The following is a 24,448-nucleotide window of genomic DNA, read 5'->3' as shown; positions in this document are numbered from 1 at the left end:
CTTCTTAATCTTGTAAGGGGTCACAGTGACACTTAGATCTGGATTGTGTAAGTGTCAATAATATGTCATTTAATGTCCAGTCCTCTGTCTCAAAAGCCTTATAGAACTGTGACTTGACTTCTAACGGGCGGAACAGTTCTCTGAGCTATCCGAGATGCTCTTCCCTGGTTATAATTCTCAAATTTGGCTCAAATAAAATTTTCCATTTCTTTCTTAGATGGACTGATTAATTCTTTGTTGACAATGTCATCACACATCTATGCTGGGAGAGTAATGAGTCCATGGGGAGAGAACAACAGAAACCGTGGGTTTGTTACCTCTCCAACTCCACCCAATATGCTGCTTCTTTTGGCTGAGCTTAATCTGTAACCTTTGCCTGCAAAAAACCATAAGTATAATAGCTTTCATAGAGTTCTGTGAGTCCCTCTAGTCAGTTATCAAACCTGAGGATGGTTTGGGGAATGAACAAACTTGCAGCTGGTGTCAGAATTGAGGGAGGCTTGGGGACTGTGCCCTCTAAACTGTACATAGTTGGTGAACTTCTCAGTTGCCCAAACTCTTTTCAATTACTCAAACACTAAGTCACAATAAAGACTCCAAGAAGGAGGAAGATAATATGAATAAGAAAAAGTAGTGAGCAATCAAACTAATAAACCTAAATACAGTTATGTGATTCAACAGGTTGGGGTGAAGATTTCTCCACAATCCTCAGGTCAGTATTTGAACACTGATATATCACCTGTTTAAAACCAGTTCAACTATAAAGAACAATTGTTACACCTTACCAAAGCTTCCCTTGGGGATGGGTGGGGGTGGGTGTAAGTAGAAAATAACAAAAATATATAAAAACCCCTGTGAGAATGACAAGGGCAAGCTGACCAGCCTGACGGCCTCTCCACTCCATGTAGATGGTTTCACTAGCAGCTGATGATGCACTAAAAATGGGCAAAGGACTTGACTAATTTCTCCCAAGAAGATATACAAATTGTCAACAAGCACACAGGAGGATGATCAACATCATTAGTCTTTAGGGAAATGAAAATCAAAATCACAATGACATACCACTTCATACCCACCAGGATGGCTATAATAAAAATATGGAAAATAACAAGTGCTGGTGAAGATGTGGAAAAACTGGTATCCTTGCACATGTTGGGAATGTAAAATGGTGTGGCAGTTATGAAAAAATGTTTGGTAGTCCCTCTAAAAGCTAAACATAGGATTACCATATGACCCAGCAATTCCACTCTTAGGTAAATACCCAAAGGAAATATAAGCAGGGACTTGAATGGATACTTGTATGCCGATGTTTATAGCAGAATTATTCATAAGCACCCAAAGATGGAAATAACTCAGTGGTCCATCAACAGATGAATGGATAAATAAAATGTGGTATATCCATATAATGGAATATTATTCAGCCATAAAAAGAAATGAAGTCCTGACACATGCTACAACATGGACGAAACTTGAAAATATGATGCTAAGTGAAATAAGCCAGACACAAAAGGACAAATAATTGTAGGATTCCAATTATAGGTCTCTAGAATAGGCAAATTCATAGAGACAAAAAGTAGGTAAGAGGTTACCAGGGGCTGGGGGGAGTGGGAATGGGAGCTTATTGGTTAACAGTTACAGAATTTGTTTGGCATAATGACAAAGTTTTGGACATAGATAGTGATGATGGCTGTACAACACTGTGAATGTAATTAATGTCACTGAATTATACACTAAAATGGTTAAAATGGCAAATTTATTATATGTATATATTTCACCACAATTAAAAATTATAATGTAATATGCCAAAACCCATTGAACTGTACACTTTAAATGGGTCAACTGTATGGTCTGTGATTTATTGATCATAAATAAATAATTAAATAAGGATGTTAGAAAAACCAAGAGGTGATAAAATGAAACAATTTTTTAAATATTTGAATAAACAAAATAAAAAAGAGGAACAAAGAGGACAGAGCAAATAAAAACCAAAGAGCAACATAGCTTACTTAAACTCAACTCTATCTTTATATTACATGTAAGTGGAATAAACATTTCAATTATAAATATACTTTATATATTAAGCAATGTAGAGGAAAGCATGCAAATGTTAAGGAGACACATGAAAGACATAAAAAAGATCAAAATCAAACTTGTAGACATGAAAAATACACAAAATGGGAGTAACAGATTACAAACTGCAGAATAAAAAGATAAGTAAACTTGAAGACACTGTAATAGAAACTATCCTAAATGAAACACAGAAAGAAAAACGACTGAAAAAAACGAACAGAGCATCAGTGAGCTGTGGGGCAACTTCAAGTGCTTTAATGTACACATAATTGGAGTCCTAGAAGGAAAGAAGGACAGAAAAATATTTGAAGAAATAACAGTTGACTGTTTTCATAATTTGATAAAAACTACAAACCCACAGCTCAACAAACCCAGACCTGAAGAAACATAAAGAAAACTACACCAAAGTATATTATAATCAAATTTCTTAAAACCAATGATAGAAAAATCTTATAAGCACCCAGAGGAAAAAAAGACACATTATATATGTAAAAACAACAGTGGAATTTTTGTCAGAAACAATATAAAAGACAGTGATGAAACATCTTTCAAATATTGAAAGAAACAAAATAATATAGAATTCTATTCTGTGAAAATATCTTTAAAAAAAGGAAGTGAAATAAAGACTTTTCAGATATACAAATACTGAAAGAATTCATTACTAGCAGACCTACACTACAAGAAATGTTAAAAGACATCCTACAGGCAGAAAGAAAATGTCACCAGATGGAAATATGGATCTACACAAAAGAATGAAGAGTTACGAGAAATATTAACTACATGGATAAATAGAAAAGATGTTTTTCTTATTATTTAAATATCTTTTGAAGGTTATATGTGTAAATAGAAGTATGACAAAAATAGCACCAAGGCCAGGTAAAAATTGGAGGTATACTATTATAAGGTTCTCATACTATTTGTGATGTGGGATAATACCACTTGGAGGTAGACTGTAAGTTAAAACCTTATACTGTAAACCTTAAAGCAATCACAAAATAACAAAACAGAATAAAAGTGGAATTTAAGACGAACTCATTAATGGAATAGAAGGCAGAAAAAGAGAGCAAAGGGAACAAAGAACAGATGGTTAAGAAAAAGGGAAACAAATAGTAAAATGGTAGATTTAAAACCTTCCCACAAAGAAAACTCCAGGCTGAGACTGCTTCACTGGTGAATCCTTCCAAACAGCAAAGGAGCAAATAATGTCGATACCACCTAAACTCTTTTGGAGGATAGACAGAGAGAGGTAACATTTCACAACCTGTTTGATGGGGCCAGTATATCCCTGATACCAAAGCCCAAAAAGAAAAATAAATTATAGACTAACATCCCTCATGAACACAGATACAAAATTCCTGAATAAATCAATAGCAAATCCAATAAGGTATTATATAAAAAGGATACTGTATCATGATCTTGCAGGAATGCAAGGTTAGTTTAACATTCAGAAATAAATATTAGTTTAGTAAGTTAGGTTCAGTCATATTAACTGATTAAAGGAGAAAAACCACATAATGTTCTCAATAAATAGAGAAAAAATATTTGATAAAATTCATGAATAAAACTCTGAAATGAGGAATTGAAGGAACTTGTTTCACCTGATAAAAGGTACCTATTAAAAATCTACAGCTAACAACATAATTGTGAAAATATTGAATTTTTCTCCATAATATGTGCTTCATTCAAGAATGTCCAGTCATGACTTGTCTTCACTATTGTGTAGAAGGTTCTAGCCAGTGCAATAATACAAGGAAAAGAAATAAAATGTAAGCACCTACAAAAAAGCTTGTAGAACTAGTAAGTGAATTTTGCAAAGTTGAAGGATACAAACCAGGTCAATATACAAAAATTAATTTCATTTCTATATAATTAGCAATAAATATTGGAAAACAAAATTTTAAATTTACAGTAGAATGCAAAAGCATGAAATTCTCAAAGGTATATTTCACAAAATATGTGCAAGACTTGTACACCAAAAACTAAAAAACACTGGTGAGAAAAATTAAAGAAATCTGATGCAAAAGCAGACATATGCCAGGTTTATGGATAGGAAGACTCAATGCTGTCAAGATTACCAATTCTCCTTAAATTGACCTATCAGTTAAATGCAATCACAATCAAAGATACAAATTTTTTTAAGGATGGAAAATAACAAGCTTATTCTGAAACACAAACGGAAATGCAAAGGACCTAAAATGGTGAAGACAGTCCTGGAGAAGAACATAGTGAAGGACTTAGGGAGTTCTATAAAGCTACAGTTAGCAATACAGTGTGGTACTGGCATAAAGATAGACAAAGAGAACAATGGAACAAAATAGAGGATCCAGAATTAAAGCCCCACAGAGGAGAATGGATAAATAGTGGTAGGTAGACTTATACAATGGAATATGTAGTACAAAACAATAAAAAATAATAAATTATTACTACATTCAACAACATGGATGAATCTCATAGGCATACTGGTGAGTGAAAGGGGACATACGCAAATATATAACATACGTTTCCATTTTTCTATACATTTTAAGAACGGGAAAAACATTATCTAGGGTGATATAAGTCAGAAAAATTACTTCTGTTGGGGATTATTAACTGGAAGGGGCTTGAGGCTGCCTTCTGAGGTGTTGATAGTGTTTTATATCTTGACCTAGGTGGTGGTTACATGGGTATAAACATATGTAAAAAAATAACTGAGCTGCACACTTACTAAAAGTAGTACATTTGCTGTACTTTATTGTATTTGTTATTCCTCCATAAAAAGAGGCAGCAGTTAATGAGTACCTTTTGTTAATCTGGGTGATGTAGTCAAGAAAATTAAGAAAGCTTTTTTTGGAAAGTGCAGACTATACTAGTACTGGTCAAACACAGGCCACTCCAGCTAAATAGGGTCATCTTCAGGGACTAAGGATACCTAAGAGATAGATTCGAAGTACAGAAAAACTTGCCATCAGATCTACAATCAGACACCTGTTTTCTCTCTTTGTCCCCAAGCAACGGTTTACAAAGTGAGCCATTATAGAACCCTGGTGTCTTAACTTCCTGTATGGTGCCACTCTTCCTCCAATTTCCATGTACTTTGGTGAAAAAACTATTATCCTCCTAAGAGCTACTGTTAATAGATGTCTCTGTAAAACTAACAATAACAATAAACCTTTAAATAGCTCTTACTATGTATCAGACACTGTGTTAGGGATTTTGCATGCATTGTGTGCTTTAACCCTCAAAACACTATGAAAAGGATTCATCTTCATTTTACAGATGATGATGACTGAGGCATAGAGAGTTTAAGTAACTTGCCTAAGGTCACACAACTAGTGAGTGACAGAGCTGGGATTCAATCCCAGGCAACCAGACTCTAGAGCTTGTGCTCTTAACCACTACAATCTACCTGTCAGTAAGAATGAAAAAGATCACTCACTGATATCTGTTTCAAGGGGTAAATTTCTACTCTTCATGTAAATTTGTAATTGTGTAGACCCAAATTGTAACTGATCTCCGCTGTCCTTCTATTCACTGTATATGTATCATCTTTCCTGAAAACTTTCATCCACCAACCAGATGGAAAATGTGGAGACACACGTAATTGTAGCATAAGTAGATTACAGGGACACATCCTTCCCTATCAATCTCTGCCTCTTGCTTAATACAAAAAAAGCTCAAGCTGTCACGGTAAGCAAGAAAGTGGCTGAACTGTCTGATTTTTAGGATCCATAATGGGTCACAACTGTCCCGCACTTTTGTTTTGCGTTTTACGAATATACAGAGAACAGACTGGTATATGTAGCTAAGGTGCTAAATTATGTAGGCATCAATCCAAAGCTTTAAAAAATTGTTTCTTTATATTGAGTACGTTTTCCAAACGAAAGCTTCCTTAATGGCTATTAATGGGTTGTGGCTTTTTTCTATGCCTCATTGATATCCTCATGATCACAACGTAGTCACATAATGGGGGTTAGAACGGAAAAAAAAACCCACTGAAGTATTGAATTTAAGACATTTCCCTATTATATTAGCCATCAACCACAGTTTCTTTAGTTTACACCCTGGAAAAACATTACCATATCCCATACTTACCGAATCCACGAGATTTTCTGTTTTATCTATCAATAATTCCAATCTTTCGCCTCGCTGAGCTACCAGATCTGAAAATGTTGGAAAAACAAAAAATATGTTTATGCTACAAATCTACTAATTTTGCCTTTAAGCCAAATCTGATTTTAATTATTGTTGGTATTCTTGACAACTCATATTTTCTATGGAAGCACTTATATCTTTAAGTAATGAAAGACCTTAGTAAAGCTTATCAACTAAAGTAGGTGTTGTCAGTTTTTTTGTAAAGGGCCAGACACTAAATATTTTAGGCTTTGTGGGCCAAATGGTCTCAGTTGCAATTACTGAACTCTGTCAGACATAAACAATACATAAATGAATGGGCATGACTGTGTTCCAATGAAACTTTATTTAGAAAAAGAGACCAGATTTGATCCAAGGGCTGTAGTTTGCAAACACCTGAATTAAGGGTATAATCTGAGACTAAAAACAAAAAAAGAACCTTCAAAATAAATGAGAGTTGGACATTTCCAGAATTGCAGTGTGAGGAGCTCCACAGAGCTTCTCTCCAATAAAACCACCATAACTGGTAAAAATTATAAAATCAAACAAAAACAATTTAAAGTCTCTGAAAACTGTGAATGTCCTAAGGGCATACAGCAAATGAAGAAACACTTACACAAGAAAATCAATGAATTCTTAGTAAGAAAAGTGAGAGTCTATGGCATTTGAGACATGATCTACTCCATGCTTCAGTTCAGTGAGATGGAAGCTCTACTCCTGGCAAATAAAGCCTGGGAGCACTCTTTCCCCTCAGGTCCCATTCAAAGGCTATGCTTTGTCCCCAGGAGGGGCAACTCATCAGCATTTATCCTCCTACCTCACCCCATACCCAGGTCCATAAGGCAGAAGCTCTATTCCAGCATGGCATGACTGGTAGGTGTGAGGCTTCCTCCATCTACCTAGCCCCCATGCACAGGGCAGAAGCTCTACCGCAGGTGGCAGGCCAAGAATAGTGGGCTCTGAGTGCCCCTGCCCTGATGTAACTCATAGAGTAGAGGTTCCACACTGGGAGAGGCAAGCCAAGAAAACCAGGGTTACCCAGCACTCCACTGGTAGGGCAAGGGTGTCACTCCAAGAGAAGGAGTCCACTGTCCCTATCCATAGCTCCAGAACAGTGGTTCATAGATTGTTCCCAGGGGGAAAGGCAGGACTTAAGAACAGAGAGCTTTCCTAAGAAAATAGACTTTATTTGGAACAGAGTATGGGGAAGTTCAAGCCTAAGGGTGCTGTCAAAACAATGGAAATTTGAGAGATAAGCAGTTACAGTAAAGCTGGGAGCTTCATGAGAATAACAAGCCAAACCATGTGACAGCTAGAAGTTTAACAGAGAGTACTTGGGGGAAGAGTCAGCTAAGAAGAACCCTCCTCAGGTCAGAACAAATACCTAAGACTGGCCTCAAACACAAGGGAATGCAAATCTAATTAGATCACTGGAGGACTTTACGTATGGGAAATAGTCAGAAAAATAAAAATGGAACAATTAGTCTGCAATTAATGGAGGCTAACAACTGGGTGAGGTACCACAGAGGCAGGCTTAATAGGGAGATTAGGAAAAGAAACAAGAGAGCTGTGTCATTCCAGGGTGATTATGTGTATGTCCAAGATTGTTCCCTCTGAGAGGTGACATTAGAGACTGCACACTGTGGGAGAAATAGACTTCAAAGTAAAAGTGCAGCCAAGTCACTAAACAAATAAACCAGCAAACAATACACCCTAGGGGTTGGGAATCAGTACCCAGAGTTGCTACATTATCGAAAATGTCCAATTTTCAAAAAAAGTTATGATATGAAAAGAAACAGGAAAGTGTGATCCATACACAGGAAAAAGAGCAGAAATTGGAAACTTACTTGGGGGAGGGGGAGCTCAGCTGCTTCACTCAACAGTGAAATGAAATTAGAAATCAATAACAAGGAAAACTTATGGGATGAAGTAAAAGCAGTGAATAGAAGGAAATTTATAGCAGCAAACACCTACATTACAGAGAAGAAAAATGTTATAGACTGAATTGAGTCCCCACAAATTCATATATTGAAGCCCTGACCCCTAATGTGATAGTATTTGGAGATGGGGTCTTTGGGAGATCATTAGATTTAGATGAGGCCATGAAGGCTTATGATGGGATTAGTGGCCTTATAAGAAGAGACACCAGAGAGCTTGCTCCCTGTCTTACTTCCAGCCATGTGAGGACACAGTGATAAGGCACCATCTGCAAGCTGGGAAGAGAGTTCCCATCAGAGCCCAACCATGCAGGCACCCTGACCTTAGAATTCCAGCCTCCAGAACTGTGAGAAAATCAATTTCTTTTGTTTAAGCCACCCAGTCTATAGTAATTTTTTATAGTACTCTAAGTTGACTAAGACAAAAGATCCCTAATTAATAACCTATCATTCTATCTTAAGGAACTGGAAAAAGAAGAGCAAACTAAATCCAAAGCTAACAGAGGGAAGTAGATAATAAACATTAGAGCAGAAAAAATATATAGATCATAAAAGAAAAATAGAGAAAATCAATGAAACCAAAAGTAGGTTTGAAAAGATCAACAAAATTGACAAATATTTGCATAAACAGACCAAAAAAAGAGAGAATACTCAAATTACTAAAATAATAACTATCAAATTCATAGAAATGAAAGGGATCCTAAGAGAATACTATGAACAAGAGTATGTCAGCATATTAGATAAATGAAATGGATACATTCCTAGAAAGACACAAACCACCAAAACAGACTCAAGAAGAAACAGAATATCTGAATTGAGCTACAACAAATAAAGAGATTGAATCAGTAATTTTTAAACTTTGCAGAAAGAAAAGCACAAGCACAGATGGCTTCAAGGGTGAATTCTACCAAACATTTCAAGAAGAATTAATACCAATTTTTCACAAATTCTTTTAAAAACAGAAGAGGAGGGAACACTTGCAACTCATCCTATAAGGTATTACTCTGGTATCAAAACCAGATAAAGATATCACAAGAAAATAATAGATCAATATCTCTTATGAATAAAGACATAAGAAGTCCTCAGTAAAGTACTGGCAAAATGAATCCAGCAATATATAAAAAGGATTATACACCATGATGAAGTGGCATTTGTTTCAGAAATGAAAGGTTGATTTAGTATTCAAAAATCAACTATTGTAATGTTTTAATAAAATAAAGGACAAAAAACAATATGATCATTTCATTAGATACAAAAAAGGACTTGACAAAAACCAACACCTTTACATGATAACTCAACAAGCAAGAAACATAAGGGAACTTCCTGAACCTGACAAATGGCACCTATGAAAGAACCACAGCTAACATCATACATAACTGTGAAAGTCTTTCTAAGATCAGGAATAAGACAAGGATGTCCACTCTTGCTACTTTCATTCAACACTGTACCAGAGGTTCTAGCCAGGGCAATTAGGCAGGAGAACGAAATGAAAGTTATCCAGATTGAAAAGGAAGAATTAAAACTCTACTTTCAGATGGTATGATCCTATATACATAAAATCATAAGGAACTATTAAATGAGTTCAACAAGATTGTACACGATCAAAATACAAAAACCAACTGTATTTCTATACATGAGCAATGAAAAATCCAAGAAAAAAAGAGAAAAATTCAATTTACAATAGCATAAAAAAATGGGAACAAGGCAAGAAAGATGTTGGAAGAGAGATACTATTAAAAAGAAATTATTCTGGCACTTGTCAAAAATGGTAAGAAAGACTTTATTCAAGACTATTGCAATAGGGGTCAAGATTATTGGAATAGGGGAGAGAGACTGAGCTCAACTCTGAATATAACAAGGACAAGTGATGTCAGCATCATAGTGGCATAAGATATTCCTTTTTGTCCCCCCTTTTAAACAACTAGTTAGACATCCATCCACGAACAAAAGTCCCTCTGTTAGAGTTCTGGGATCCAGGTATGCCAAGGGACCTGGGAGGAGTCTCATCCACCTGTGCATCAGTAATAGGCAGAAAGACCATTGTATGAGCTGTGGAATCAGCAGGACCAGTGAACCTGCCCCAATCCCTCTTGGCCATGGTTGGGTTGGGGAAAACCTGAAGAGTACTGACTTGAGCAGGCACACAACGACAAAAGAGAATTTGTAGAACTCCAGCCTTGCTGAGGGGAGATTCTAGCATGCTACTGGAGCAAAACAAAACAAATTTGAGGCTGGGACCTCCATGACTGGGGGAAGGGAAGAAATTAGTAAAGAAGCAGGTAAGAATATCAATATTAAAGGGATATAGTTCCTGATGACTGTGTTCAGGACTTCAGTGGAAAGTCCATCTGTGAGCTTCTGGGAAACCCTCAACCAATGATCCCCTCACCAGTCCCACAGTCACCCCCAATGCCCAGAGTGCAAGACTCACACCTCCTCCCACTCTCCAGCCAGCTCCTTATATGTGCTCCTGAGTTCAGTGGCAAGAGCAAACTCCAATAAAAAAGTGCTCTCAAAATATCTGACCAGGGTCCATGTGAAAGGGAGAAACCAAAAACTTGAACTGTAGTGCTACATTCTGAAAAACAAAAGAGAGGTTCTAGCAGACATCCTGGTGAGCTGTAAGACCAGACAAGACATAAAAGCTTAATAATTATGCCACAAGAGGGAGCAAGAAGCATGGAGCAGGTATATCCACACAAGGTCAGAGAAAACCCCAGATATAACAGGATGTATGAACAATATTTCCCACCTGAAGGCAATTAGCAAAGTTTTGAGGAGGTGTCTGCTACTTCATATGTGAAAGCAGTGACACAAAACTCCAAGGAACATGAAGAATCAAGGAAACATGATATCACCAAAAGGTAATAATCATTCACCAATAACCAAAATCAAAGACACGAAATTTTAGGATCTAGCTGATAAAGAATTCAAAATAGCAGTCTCTAAAAAAATTTTATTCCTTTATTTATTTCTTTATTTATTTATTTATAGCTGTGTTGGGTCTTCGTTTCTGTGCGTGGGCTTTCTCTAGTTGCAGTGAGCGGGGGCCACTCTTCGTCGTGGTGCACGGGCCTCTCACTGTCACGGCCTCTCTTGTTGTGGAGCACAAGCACCAGACGCACAGGCTCAATAGTTGTGGCTCACGGGCCTAGTTGCTCTGTGGCATGTGGGATCTTCCCAGACCAGGGCTCGAACCCGTGTCCCCTGCATTAGCAGGCAGATTCTCAACCACTGCGCTACCAGGGAAGCCCAAAATAGCAGTTTTGAGGAAACCAAAAGAGCAGCAAGAGAACACAGAAAGACAATTCAACGAAATCAGGAAACAGTACATGAACAAAATCTGAAATTTAATAAAGAGATAGAAATCATGGAAAACAACCAAACAGAAATTCTGGAGCTGAAGAATTCATGAGTAAAATGAAAAATGCATAGAGAGCATCTATCTCAGAGTAGACTGAGTGGAAGATAGATTAAATGAGCTAAAGTATAGGAAATTTGAAATCAGGGATAACAAAGAAAAAAATAATGAAAAAGAGTGATTTAGAAAGCCTATGTGATCTATAGAACTCCATCAAACATACAAATATTATAATAACTGGGGGTTCCAGAAGGAAAAGAGAGAGTTAAAGGCAGAAAAGTTATTAAAGATATAACAGCTGAGAACTTCCCAAACTCAAAGAAAGACTGGGACATCCAAATTCATGATTGCTAATCACCTTTATCTCAATGCAAAAAGACCTTCTTAAGATAAATTACAATGAAACTGTCAAAAATCAAAGAGAAATTCCTAAAAGCAGCCAGAGGAAAAAGACTGTGATCTACAAAAGAACCCCCATTAGGTTATCAGCAGTTTTCTCAGCAGAAACCCTACGTGCCAGGAGAGAGTGGAATGACATATTCAAAATGTTGAAAGAAAAAAACTGTCAGCCAAGAATACTCTACATGGAAAAGTTATCCTTCAGATATGAAGGAGAAATAAAGATGTTCCCGGACAAACATAAGCTGAGGGATTTCATCACCACCAGACCTGCAATGCAAGAAATGCTGAATGGAAAAGACTCTAATTAGTGAAATGAAAACATATGAAGGTATATAATACACTGGTAAAGGTAAGTATACAGATTTAGAACACTCTAATTCTGTAATAGGATGGTGTGTTAAACACAACTACAGTATAAAGGTTAAAGCAAAAGAGTATTAAAAATAACTACAGCTACTGGAGAGGAGTCAAGATGGTGGAATAGGAGGACATGGAATTTGTCACTCCTCACAAGTACATCAAGAACACATCTACAAATGGAACAATTCTCATAGAGCACTTGCTGAACATTAGCAGAGGACTTCAGACAACCTAAAAGGACAAGAAAAATCCCCTCACAATGAGGTAGGATGAAAGAAAGAAGAGAAAAAGAAAAGAGGAATCAAAACAGGGACCAGCAATCTGGCGGGAAGCTGAAGGTGAGGGGAGGTCCCCACACTCAGAAAAACTCCTTCACAGTGGGGATATCAGCTGGGATAGAAACGGACCTTTGGGGGATCAAAGGAGAATGCAGTGGACACTCTGTGGAAGGCAGGACAAATACTGCATGCATGGTCTACACTGCAGCTCTGCACATTCTGGCCTGAGTCATGAGTTGCCTGTTACGGAGGGGGGCTGGGTGCTGGAAAGTGGGGTTTGGAGTGTGGACCCAGGGAGGGGATAGCTGTTGGCTGTGAAAAGACAGCCTGAAGGGACAGGAGTAAGGAGCTCCACAACCGGGAAAGTCTGTGGAAAAAGCCCAGGATACCATAGAAGCAAGGTGTCATTGTTCAGTGGTACGTGAGGGATGGAGCTGCCATTACAAGCCCTTTCCCCACCCACCGGCTTCTTCGGCCTCTGCAGGCACTGAGAGGGGCTGCCATCTGAGCAGGCCCACTTGCCCCTCGAGCTGGGGTCTCTGCCCGTGGGCTCTGGGGGACTGAGTGCTGCACACCCCAAAGCCTCCTTGGGAATCAGCTCTGGGCACCCCTGCCTGGGACAAAAGTCTGTCGATGCTGGCGGGGGCTGAGAACTAAAGTGTGGGGTTGGGAGAATGGGTCTGGGGAGAGGAGTGCTGTTGGCTGTGTAGATATAGCAGAGGGGACAGGAGTGAGGGGATGCACGGCTGGGAATGCCCCTAGAGGAAGTGTGGTCCTGCCTGGGAAGCAAGGTGCCATTGTTGAGAGACACGTGGGGGGCAGGACCACCACCGCCCCCACATTCCAGCTCCTGCCTACGCGGGCACTGGGAGGGACTCTCACCAGAGCGAGTGTGCCAGTCTGCTGCAACTGCCTGCTGGTTCTGCCACTGCAGGCAATTTGCACACAGCCCAACTGTGGCCGCTGTACCCCTCCCTGGCCTGAGTAAGTGTGCCGCAAGCAGCCACTGCTTTCGCTCCCTCTCACCTGGGCAAGGAACAGATGCCTGAGGGTGGTGCACACGCAGAGGTGGGGTCAAAACCAAAGCTGAGGCCCAGGGGCAGTGACTAAGGAAGAGGAATGGAAATCTTTCTGTGCAGCTGCGCAAACCGCGGATTACATCCCTGAGGTTGGCTTGCTAAATCCTGCGTCTGTGAAATACCTGAGTAGACAACGAGTGTTCCATAACTGAGACCAGTCTAGCCTTTGCAGCAGTGGACACTGGGGGCAAGGAGTCTGGCCAGGTCAGAGTCTGAGCTGGCCCCACAGTACCCACAGCAGGTCCCGAGGCCTAACTAGAGGTATTGGAAGGCCTCCTGAGGAGACAAGGATTGGCTCTGGCTCACTGTGGGGGCAAGGACACTGACAGAGGAGGCCCCAAGAAAATATTCTTATTACTATTATTCTTTTTTGTTTGTTTCATTTTGTTCAGATGTTGGTGCTGTTGCTTTTATTATTTTTTACCTTTCTATTCTTTATTTTTATTTAAAAAGAATTTTTTAACATATATATTTTTAAATTTTTACTTTACTTTTTTGTTGTTTTGTGGGTTTATTCTGGTTTTTGTTCTTTCCCTTTTATTTTTTTATTGTTTTTATGTCTCTATTTTGTTTTCTTCACTTTTTTTGCTGTTTGCTTTCTGTTTTAGTTTTATTTTTCATTTTTTTGTTTTTGTTAGTTTAGTCCTTATGGACTATTCTCATCTTTGAATTCCTTTGTTTGTTTGTGCTCTTGTTTTTATTTTCTTTTCTTTTTCCTGCATGTGTGTTTGTTGTGTTGTTGCTGCTGCTGTCTCTTTGCTGTCGTTTTTGCTATTTGTCTTGGATTTTGTCTGTTTGTTTTCTTTTCTATTTTTCCTTTTTTCTCTGGCCGCTCTGTGAAGCTTGTAGGCTCTTGGATCCCTGGCCAGGGGTCGGACCTGGGCCTCCGGGGTGGGAGCGTCAACTCCAGGACACTGGACTGCCAGAGAATCCCCGGGCCCAGGGAATATTAATAGGTGCACGTTCTCCTGGAGGTATCCACATCAACACCAGGACCCAGCCCGACACAACTGCCTGCAGGCTCCAGTGCTGGACACCTCACACCAAACAACCAACAAGACAGGAACACAGCCCCACCCATCAGCAGACAGACTGCCTAAAGTTGTACTAAGCTCACAGAAACTCCAAAACACACCACCTGATGCGGCCCTGCCCTAAGAGGGAAAAGACTCAGTTCCACCCACCAGAGGACAGGCACCAGTCTCTTCCACCAGGAAGCATACACAAGCCCCTGGACCAACTTCACTCACTAGGGGGCAGACAATAGAAGTAAGAGGAATTACGACCCTGCAGCCTGTGGAAAGGAGACCATAAACACAGTAGGTCAGACAAAATAAGACGACAAAGAAATATGTTGCAGACGAAGGAGCAAGGTAAAAACCCACAAGACCAAATAAATGAAAAGGAGAGAGGAAATCTAGCTGAAAAATAATTCAGAGTAATGACAGTAAAGATGATCCAAGATCTTGAAAACAGAATGGAGGCAAGGATAGAGAAGATACAAGAAATATTTAACAAGCACCTAGAAGAACTAAAGAACAAACAATCAGTGATAAACAACACAATAACTGAAATGAAAAATATACTAGAAGGAATTAACAGCAGAATAACTGAGGCAGAAGAATGGAGAAGTGAGCTGGAAGATAGAATGGTAGAAATAACTGCCATGGAGAAGAATAAGGAAAAAAGAATGAAAAGAAATTAAGACACCCTAAGAGACCTCTGGAAAAACATTAAACGCACCAACATTTGAATTACAGGGGTCCAAGAAAAAGAGAAAGGGAAAGGTACTGAGAAAATATTTGAAGAGATTGTAGTTGAAAACTTCCCTAATGTGGGAAAGGAAATAGTCAATCAAGCCCAGGAAGTGCCGAGAGTCCCATACAGGATAAACCCAAGGAGAAAAACACCGAGACACATATTAATCAAACTAACATAAATTAAATACAAAGAAAAACTATTAAATGCAGCAAGGGAAAATCAACAAATAACCAAGAAGGGAATCCCCATAAGCTTATCAGCTTATTTTTCAGCAGAAACTCTGCAGGCCAGAAGGGAGTGGCAGGACATATCTCAAGTGATGAAAGGGAAAAACATACAACCAAGATTACTCTACTCAGTGAGGATCACATTCAGATTCAATGGAGAAATCAAAAGCCTTACAGACAAGCAAAAGCTAAGAGAATTCAGCACCACCAAACCAGCTTTACAGCAAATGCTAAAGGAACTTCTCTAGGTGGGAAACACAAGAGAAGGAAAAGACCCACAAGAACAAACCCAAAACAATAAAGAAGATGGTAATAGGAACATACATATCTATAATTACCTTAAGTGCAAATGGATTAAATGCTCCAACCAAAAGACATAGACTAGATGAATGTATTCAAAAACAAGACCCGTATATATGCTGTCTACAAGAGACCCACTTCAGACATAGAAACACATACACACGGAAAGTGAGGGGATGGAAAAAGATATTCCATACAAATGGGAATCAAAAGAAAGCTGGAGTAGCAATACTTATATCAGAAAAGATAGACTTTAAAATAAAGACTATTATAAGAGATAAGGAAGGACACTACATAATGATCAAGGGATCAATCCAGGAAAATATAACAATTGTAAATATTTATACACCCAACATAGACGCATCTCAGCACATAAGGCAAATGTTAACAGCCATAAAAGGGGAAACTGACAGTAACACAATAATAGTGGAGGACTTTAACACCCCACTTACACCAATGGACAGATTATCCAGACAGAAAATAAATAAGGAAACACAAGCTTTAAATGATACAATAGACCACATAGACTTAATTGATATTTACAGGACATTCTACCCAAAAGTGGCAGAATACACTTTCTTCTCAAGTGCTCATGGAACATTTTCTCCAGGATAGATCACATCTTGGGTCACCATCAAGTCTCAGTAAATTTAAGAAAATTGAAATCATATCAAGCATCATTTCTGACCACAATGCTATAAGAAATCAATCACAGGGAAAGAAAACTGTAAAAAATACAAACACATGGAGGCTAAACAATATGTTACTAAATAACCAAGAGATCACTGAAGAAATCAAAGAGGAAATCAAAAAATACCTAGAGACAAATGACAACGAAAATACAATGACCCAAAACTTATGGGATGCAGCAAAAGCAGTTCTAAGAAGGAAGATTACAGCAATACAATCCTACCTCAAGAAACAAGAAACATCTCAAATAAACAAGCTAAACTTACACCTAAAGCAACTAGAGAAAAAACAAACAAAACCCAAAGTTAGTAGAAGGAAATAAATCATAAAGATCAGAGCAGAAATAAATGACATAGAAATGAAGAAAACAATAGCAAAGATCAATGAAACTAAAAGCTGGTTCTTTGAGAAGATAAACAAAAATGATAAACCTTTAGCCAGACTCATCAAGTAAAAAAGGGAGAGGATCCAAAACAATAAAATTAGAGGGGCTTCTCTGGTGGCGCAGTGGTTGGGAGTCCACCTGCCGATGCAGGGGACGTGGGTTCATGCCCCAGTACGGGAAGATCCCACAGGCCATGGAGCGGCTAGGCCCATGAGCCATGGCTGCTGGGCCTGCGCGTCCGGAGCCTGTGCTCTGCAACAGGAGAGGCCACAACAGTGAGAGGCCCGCGTACCGCAAAAAAAAAAAAAAAAAAAAAAAAAAATAGAAATGAAAAATGAGAAGATACAATTGACACCACAGAAATACAGAGGATCATAAGAGACTACTACAAGCAACTCTATGCCAATAAAATGGACAACCTGGAAGAAATGGACAAATTCTTAGAAAAGTACAACCATCCAAGACTGAACCGAGAAGAAATAAAAAATATGACCAGACAAATCACAAATAATGAAATTGAAGCTGTGATTAAAAATCGTCCAACAAACAGAAGTCCAGGACCAGACGGCTTGACAGGCGAATTCTATCAAACATTTAGAGAAGAGCTAACACGTATACTTTTCAAACTCTTGCAAAACACTGCAGAGGCTGGAACACTCCCAAATTCACTCTACAAGGCCACCATCACCCTGACACCAAAACCAGACAAAGATACCACAAAAAAAGAAACTTACAGGCCAATATCACTGATGAACACAGACTCAAAAATCCTGAACAAAATACTAGCAAACAGAATCCAACAACACATTAAAAGGATCATACACCATGACCAACTGGGATTTATACCAGGATGCAAGGATTCTTCAACATACAAAAATCAACGTGATACACCATATTAACTAACTGAAGAATAAAAACCATATGAGCATCTCAATAGATGCAGAAAAAGCTTTTGACAAAATTCAACACACATTTACGATAAAAACTCTCCAGAAAGTGGGCACAGGGAGAACCTACCTCAATATAACAAAGGCCATATACGACAAACCCACAGCCAACATCATTCTCGATGGCGAAAAACTGAAAGCATTTCCTCTAAGATCAGGAACAAGACTAGGATGTCCACTCTCGCCACTATTATTCAGCATAGTTTTGGAAGTCCTAGCCACGGCGATCAGAGAAGCAAAAGAAATACAAATGGGAATACAAATGGGAAAAGAAGTAAAACTGTCACTGTTTGCAGATGACATGATACTGTACATAGAAAATCTTAAAGATGCCACCAGAAAACCACTAGAGCTAATCTATGAATTTGGTAAAGTAGCAGGATACAAAATTTATACTCAGAAATCTCTTGCATTCCTATACACTAACAACAAAAGATCAGAAGGAGAAATCAAGGAAATGATCCCATTTACCACTGCAACAAAAAGAATACCTAGGATAAACCTACACAAGGAGGCAAAAGACCTGTATGCAGAAAACTATAAGATATTGATGAAAGAAATCAAAGACAACAAAAACAGATGGAGAGATATACTGTGTTCTTAGATTGGAAGAATCAATATTTTGAAAATGACTATACTATGCAAAGCAATCTACAGATTCAATGTAATCCCTATCAAATTACCAATGGCATTTTTCACATAACTAGAACAAAAAAGTTCACCATTTGTATGGAAACACAAAAGACCCCAAATAACCAAAGCAATCTTGAGAAAGAAAAATGGAGCTGGAGAAATCAGGCTCCCTGACTTCAGACTATACTACAAAGCTACCGTAATCAAGACAGTATGGCAATGGCACAAAAATAGAAATATAGATCAGTGGAACAGGATAGAAAGCCCAGAGATAAACTGACATACCTATGGTCACCTAATCTATGACAAAGAGGCAAAAATATACAATGGAGAAAAGACAGCCTCTTCAATAAGTGGTGCTGGGAAAACTGGATAGCTGTGCGTAAAAGAATGAAATTAGAACACGCCCTAACACCATACGCAAAAATAAATTCAAAATGGATTTAAGATCTAAGTGTAAGGCCAGACACTATAAAACTCTTAGAGGAAAACACAGGCAGAACACTCTTTGACATGAATCACAGCAAGATCCTTTTTGATCCACCTCCTAGAGTAATGAGAATAAAAACAAAAATAAACAAATGGGGCCTAATGAAACTTAAAAGCTTTTGCACAGCAAAGGAAACCATAAACAAGACGAAAAGCCAGCCCTCAGAATGGGAGGAAATATTTGCAAACAAAGCAACTGACAAATGATTAATCTCCCAATTATATAAGCAGCTCATGCAGCTCAATATCAAAAAAACAAACAACCCAACCAAAAAATGGGTGGATGACCTAAATAGATATTTCTCCACAGAAGACATACAGATGGCCAAGAGGCACATGAAAGGATGATCAACATCACTAATCATTAGAGAAATGCAAATCAAAACTACAATGAGGTATCACCTCACACCAGTTAGAATGGCCATCGTCAAAAAGTCTACAAACAATAAATGCTGGAGGGGGTGTGGAGAAAAGGGAACCCTCATGCACTGTTGGTGGGAATGTAAATTGTTACAGCCACTATGGAAAACAGTATGGAGGTTCCTTAGAAAACTAAAAATAGAACTACCATATGACCCAGCAATCCCACTACTGGGCATATACCCTGAGAAAACCATAATTCAAAAAAAGACATGCACCCCAGTGTTCATTGCAGCACTATTTACAATAGCCAGCACATGGAAACAACCTAAATGTCCACTGACAGATAAAGAAGTTGTGGTACATATATACAATGGAATATTACTCAGCCATTAAAAGGAATGGAACTGGGTCATTTGCAGAGACGTGGATGGACCTAGAGAATGTCATACAGAGTGAGTAAGTCAGAAAGAGAAAAACAAATATCGTATATTAACACACGTATGTGGAATCTAGAAAAATGGTATTGATGATCTTATTTGTAAAGCAGAAATAGAGACACAGACATAGAGAACAAATGTATGGATACCAAGGGGGAAAGTGGGGTGGGGGTGAGGAAATTGAAATTGACACATATACATTATTGATACTATGTATAAAATAGACAACAAATGAGAACATACTGTATAGCACAGGGAACTCTACTTAATGCACTCTGGTGACCTAAATGGGAAGGAAACCCAAAAAAAGAGGCAATATATGTGTATGTATAACTGATTCATTTTGCTGTACAGTAGAAACTAATACAACATTGAAAAGCAACTATACTCCAATAAAAACTAATTAAGAAATAATTACAGCTACTATAATTTGTTAATGAATGCACAATATAAAAAGAGGTAAAGTGTGATGTCAAAAAGATAAAATAGGGATAGTAAATGGGTGGAGGTTTCTATGCAAAGTTAAGTTGCTATCAGCTTAAAATGGACTATTTTATCTATAAGAGCCTTTATGTAAGCCCAATGGAAACCACAAAACAAAAATCTGTATTAGATTCACAAAAGACAAAGAAAGGGGAAATAGAGGACACAACCACGGAAAATCACCAATTTAAAAAGGTAAGCAGAAATAGAGGGAAATAGGAACAATGAAACCATAAAACAGGCAGAAAGCAATGAATGAAATGTAATTAGTAAGTACTTTCATATCAATAGTTACTCAAACTGTAAATGGATTGAATTTACCAATCAAAAGGCACAGAGTGGTTGGACAGATAAAAAAACAAGACTCAACTATATGCTGCCTACAAGAGACTCACTCCAGATTTAAGTCCACACACAGGCTCAAAGTGAAGGGATAGAAAAAGATATTCCATGCAAGTAGAAACCAAAAGAAAGTGGGTATAACTATACTGATCTCACACAAAATAAGATTGTACACCAAAAATGGTAACAAGAGACACATAAGGTCATTATAAAATAATAAAGTGGTCAATTCATTAAGAAGATATAACAATCAATGATATGCTCACACGATATCAGAGCACCTAATTATCTTAGGCAAATACTAAAAGATCTGAAGGAAGAAATAGACAATACAATATTAGGGGACTTCAATACCCCACTTTCAGCAATGGATAGATCATCCAGACAGAAAATCAAAAAAGAAACATTGGACTCAAAACACACATTAGACCAAGTGAACCTGACATGTACAAAACAATTCATCCAACAGCAGCAGAATACACAGTCTTCTCAAGTGCACACAGAACATTCTCCAGGACAGATCATCTGATAGGACACAAAACAAGTCTTAACTAACTCAAGAAGATTGAAATCATACTATCTTTTTTGTCCACAATGGTATGAAACTAGATATCAACAATAAAAGGAAAGCTAGAAAATCTACAAATATGTGGAAATTAAATAACACACTCCTGAACAACCAATGGGTCAAAGAATAAATCAAAATGGAAATAAAAAATATCTTGAAACAAGTGAAAATGGAAAGACAACACACTAAAACCTAGAGGATGCTGCAAAAGCAGTCTCAAAGGGAAATTTATAGTGATAAATGCATATATTAAGAAAATAGAAAGATCTCAAATAAACAACCTAACTTTACATTTCAAGGAACTAGAAAAAGAACAAAGTAAGCCCAAAGTTAGCAGAAGAAAGGAAATAACAAAAATCATGGTGGAAATAACTGAAATAGAGACCAGAAAAACAATAGAAAATATCAGCAAAACTAAGAGCTGGTTTTCTGAAAAGATAAACAAAATTGACAAAGCTTTGGCTAGACTAAGAAAAAAAGAGGACTCAAATAAATAAAATCAGAAATGAAAGAGAAGATATCACAACTGATAGCTCATATGATAGCTCAGAAATACAAAGGACCATAAGAGACTACTATGAAAAGTTATATGCCAACAAACTGGATAACCTAGAAGAAATGAATATATTCCCAGAAACATACAACCTACCAAGACTAAATCAGAAAGTAACAGAAACTCTGAAGATTCTAATAATGAACAAAGAGATTGAATCAGTAATCAAAAGCCTCCCAACAGAGAAAAGCCCAGTACCAAATGGCTTCACTGGTGAATTCTACCAAACATTTAAAGGAAAGTTAATGCCAATTCATCTCAAACTTTTTGAAAAAAATGGAAGAGGAGGAAATACTTCCAAACGCATTTTACAAAGCCAGCATTACCCTGATACCAAAGCCAGATAAGGACACTATGAGAAAACAAAACTAGAGCAATATTCCTGATGAATATAGGTGCAAAAATTCTCAAAATATTAGCAAATTGAATTCAACAACACATCAAAACAATCATACACCAACTAGGTGGGATTTATCCCTGGGATGCAAGGATAGTTTGATATACACAAATCAATACATGTGATATACCACGTTAATAGAATGAAAGATAAATATTTATGATCATCTCAATAAATGGGGAAAAGACAATTGACAAAATTCAGCATAATTTCATGACAAAAACTCTCAACAAACTGAATATTGAAGGAGTTTACTTCAACATAATAAAGGCCATTATGTCAGACCCATAGCTTAACATCATACACAATGATGAAAGATTGAAAGCTTTTCCTCTAAGATCAGGAACAAGACAAGGGTGCCCACTCTCATCACTATTATTCATAAAATACTAGAAATCCTAGCTAGAGAAATCAAGCAAGACAAAGAAATAAAAGGCATCCAAATTGGAAAGGAAGAAGTAAACTTGCCATTATTTAAAATGATATGATATTATACATAGAAAATATTAAAGATTCAACCAAAAAAAACTGTTAAAACTAGTCAATGAGTTCAATCAAGTTGCAGGATATAAAACCAACATACAGAAATCAGTTGTTTCTATATAATAACAAAATATCAACAAAAGTAATAAAACTTTCCCAATCACAATACCATAAAAAATAATAAAATATTTAGGAATAAACTTAACCAAGGAAGTGAAGATCTGTGTGATAAAAACTATAAGACTTTGATGAAAGAAATTAAAGAATATACAAACAAATGGAAATATATCCCATGTTCATGGATCAGAAAAATTAATATTGTTAAAATATTCATAGTACCCAAATTCATCTACAGATTCAATGCAATCTCTATCAAAATTCCAATGGCATTTTTCATGGAAATAGAAAAAACAATCCTAAAATGTATATGAAACCACAAAAGATCCCAAATAGCCATAGTAATCCTGAGAAAGAAGAACAAGGCCAGAGGCATTACACTTCCTGATTTCAAACTACACTATAAAGCTATAGTAATTAAAACAGTATTGCTGGCAAAAATAGATACATGGACTATTGGAACAAAATAGAGAAACCAGAAGTAAACCCCCACATATAGAATCAACTACGATTTGACAAGGGAGTCAAGAACACTCAATGGGGAAAGGATGGTCTCTTCAGCAAATGGTGTTGGGAAAACCACATGGAGAGCCACATGCAGAAAATTGAAATTGGACCCCTATATATATCACTCAAAAAATTAACTTGAAATGGATTAAAGACTTAAATGTAAGACCTGAAACCAATAAAACACCTAGAAGAAAATATAGGGAAGAAATTTCTTGACACTGGTCTTTGCAATGATATTTAGCATACCAAAAGCACAAGCAACAAAAGCAAAATCAACAAGTTGGACTACATCAAACTACAGAGCTTCTGGACATGAAAAGAAACAATCAACAAAATGAAAAGGCAACTTATAGAAAGGGAGAAAATATTTACAAACCATATATTGGATAAGAAGTTATCATCCAAAATATATAAAGAATTAATACAACTCAATAACAAAAAAACAAACAATTGGATTAAAAAATGGGCAGAGGAACTGAATAGAATTTTTCCAAAGAAGATATACAAATGGCCAACAGGTACATTAAAAGATGCTCAACATCACAAGTCATCAGGAACATGCAAATAAAAACCACAATGAAATATCAACCTCATACCAGTTAGAATGGCTATCATCAAGAAGAAAGAGATAAGTGTTGGTGAGCATATGGAGAAAAGGGAACCCTTATGCACTGCTGGTGGGAATGTAAATTGGTTCAATCACTATGAAAAACAGTATGGAGTTTCCTTTAAAAAATTAAAAATACAACTACCATATATATCTAGCAATTCCATTTCTGGGTTTCTATCTGAAGGAAATGAAAGCAGGATGTTGAAAGGATATCTGTACTCCCATGTTTATCGCAGCATTATTTCACAACAGCCAAGATACGGAAACAAGCTAAGTGTCTGTCAATGGATGAATGGATAAAGAAGATGTGGTGTATATATATAATGGAATATTATTGAGCCATGAGAAAAATGAAAATCCTGCCATTTGCAACAATGGGGATGGATCTTGAGGGCACCATGCTTAGTGAGATAAGCTAGTCAAAGAAAGACAAATATTGTATGATATTACTCATATGTGGAATCTAAAAATGTGAACCTTATAGAACCAGAGTAGAATGGTGGTTACCAGGAGCTGGGGGGTACAGGAATTGGGGAGATGTTGTAAAAGGGTACAG

At 37.4% G+C, this 24,448-nt stretch overlaps 1 protein-coding gene across 2 annotated transcripts in view; it reads right to left on the bottom strand.

Moving 5' to 3' along the window:
- Window positions 1–24,448, bottom strand: part of VAMP7 (vesicle associated membrane protein 7) — an 88,361-nt gene that overhangs the window by 31,849 nt on the left and 32,064 nt on the right. For both annotated transcript variants that reach the window (XM_082610283.1, XM_082610282.1), the window contains exon 6: window positions 6,142–6,209. In XM_082610283.1, coding sequence (XP_082466409.1) covers window positions 6,142–6,209 — 68 coding nt within the window. The remainder of the gene's footprint in view (window positions 1–6,141; window positions 6,210–24,448) is intronic.

The sequence above is a fragment of the Mesoplodon mirus genome, assembly GCF_964341445.2.
Source record: "Mesoplodon mirus genome assembly, chromosome: X".
Lineage (NCBI taxonomy): Eukaryota > Metazoa > Chordata > Mammalia > Artiodactyla > Ziphiidae > Mesoplodon > Mesoplodon mirus.
The sequence above is the reverse complement of the archived record's forward strand: the minus strand, read 5'-3'. Positions and strand labels throughout refer to the sequence as shown.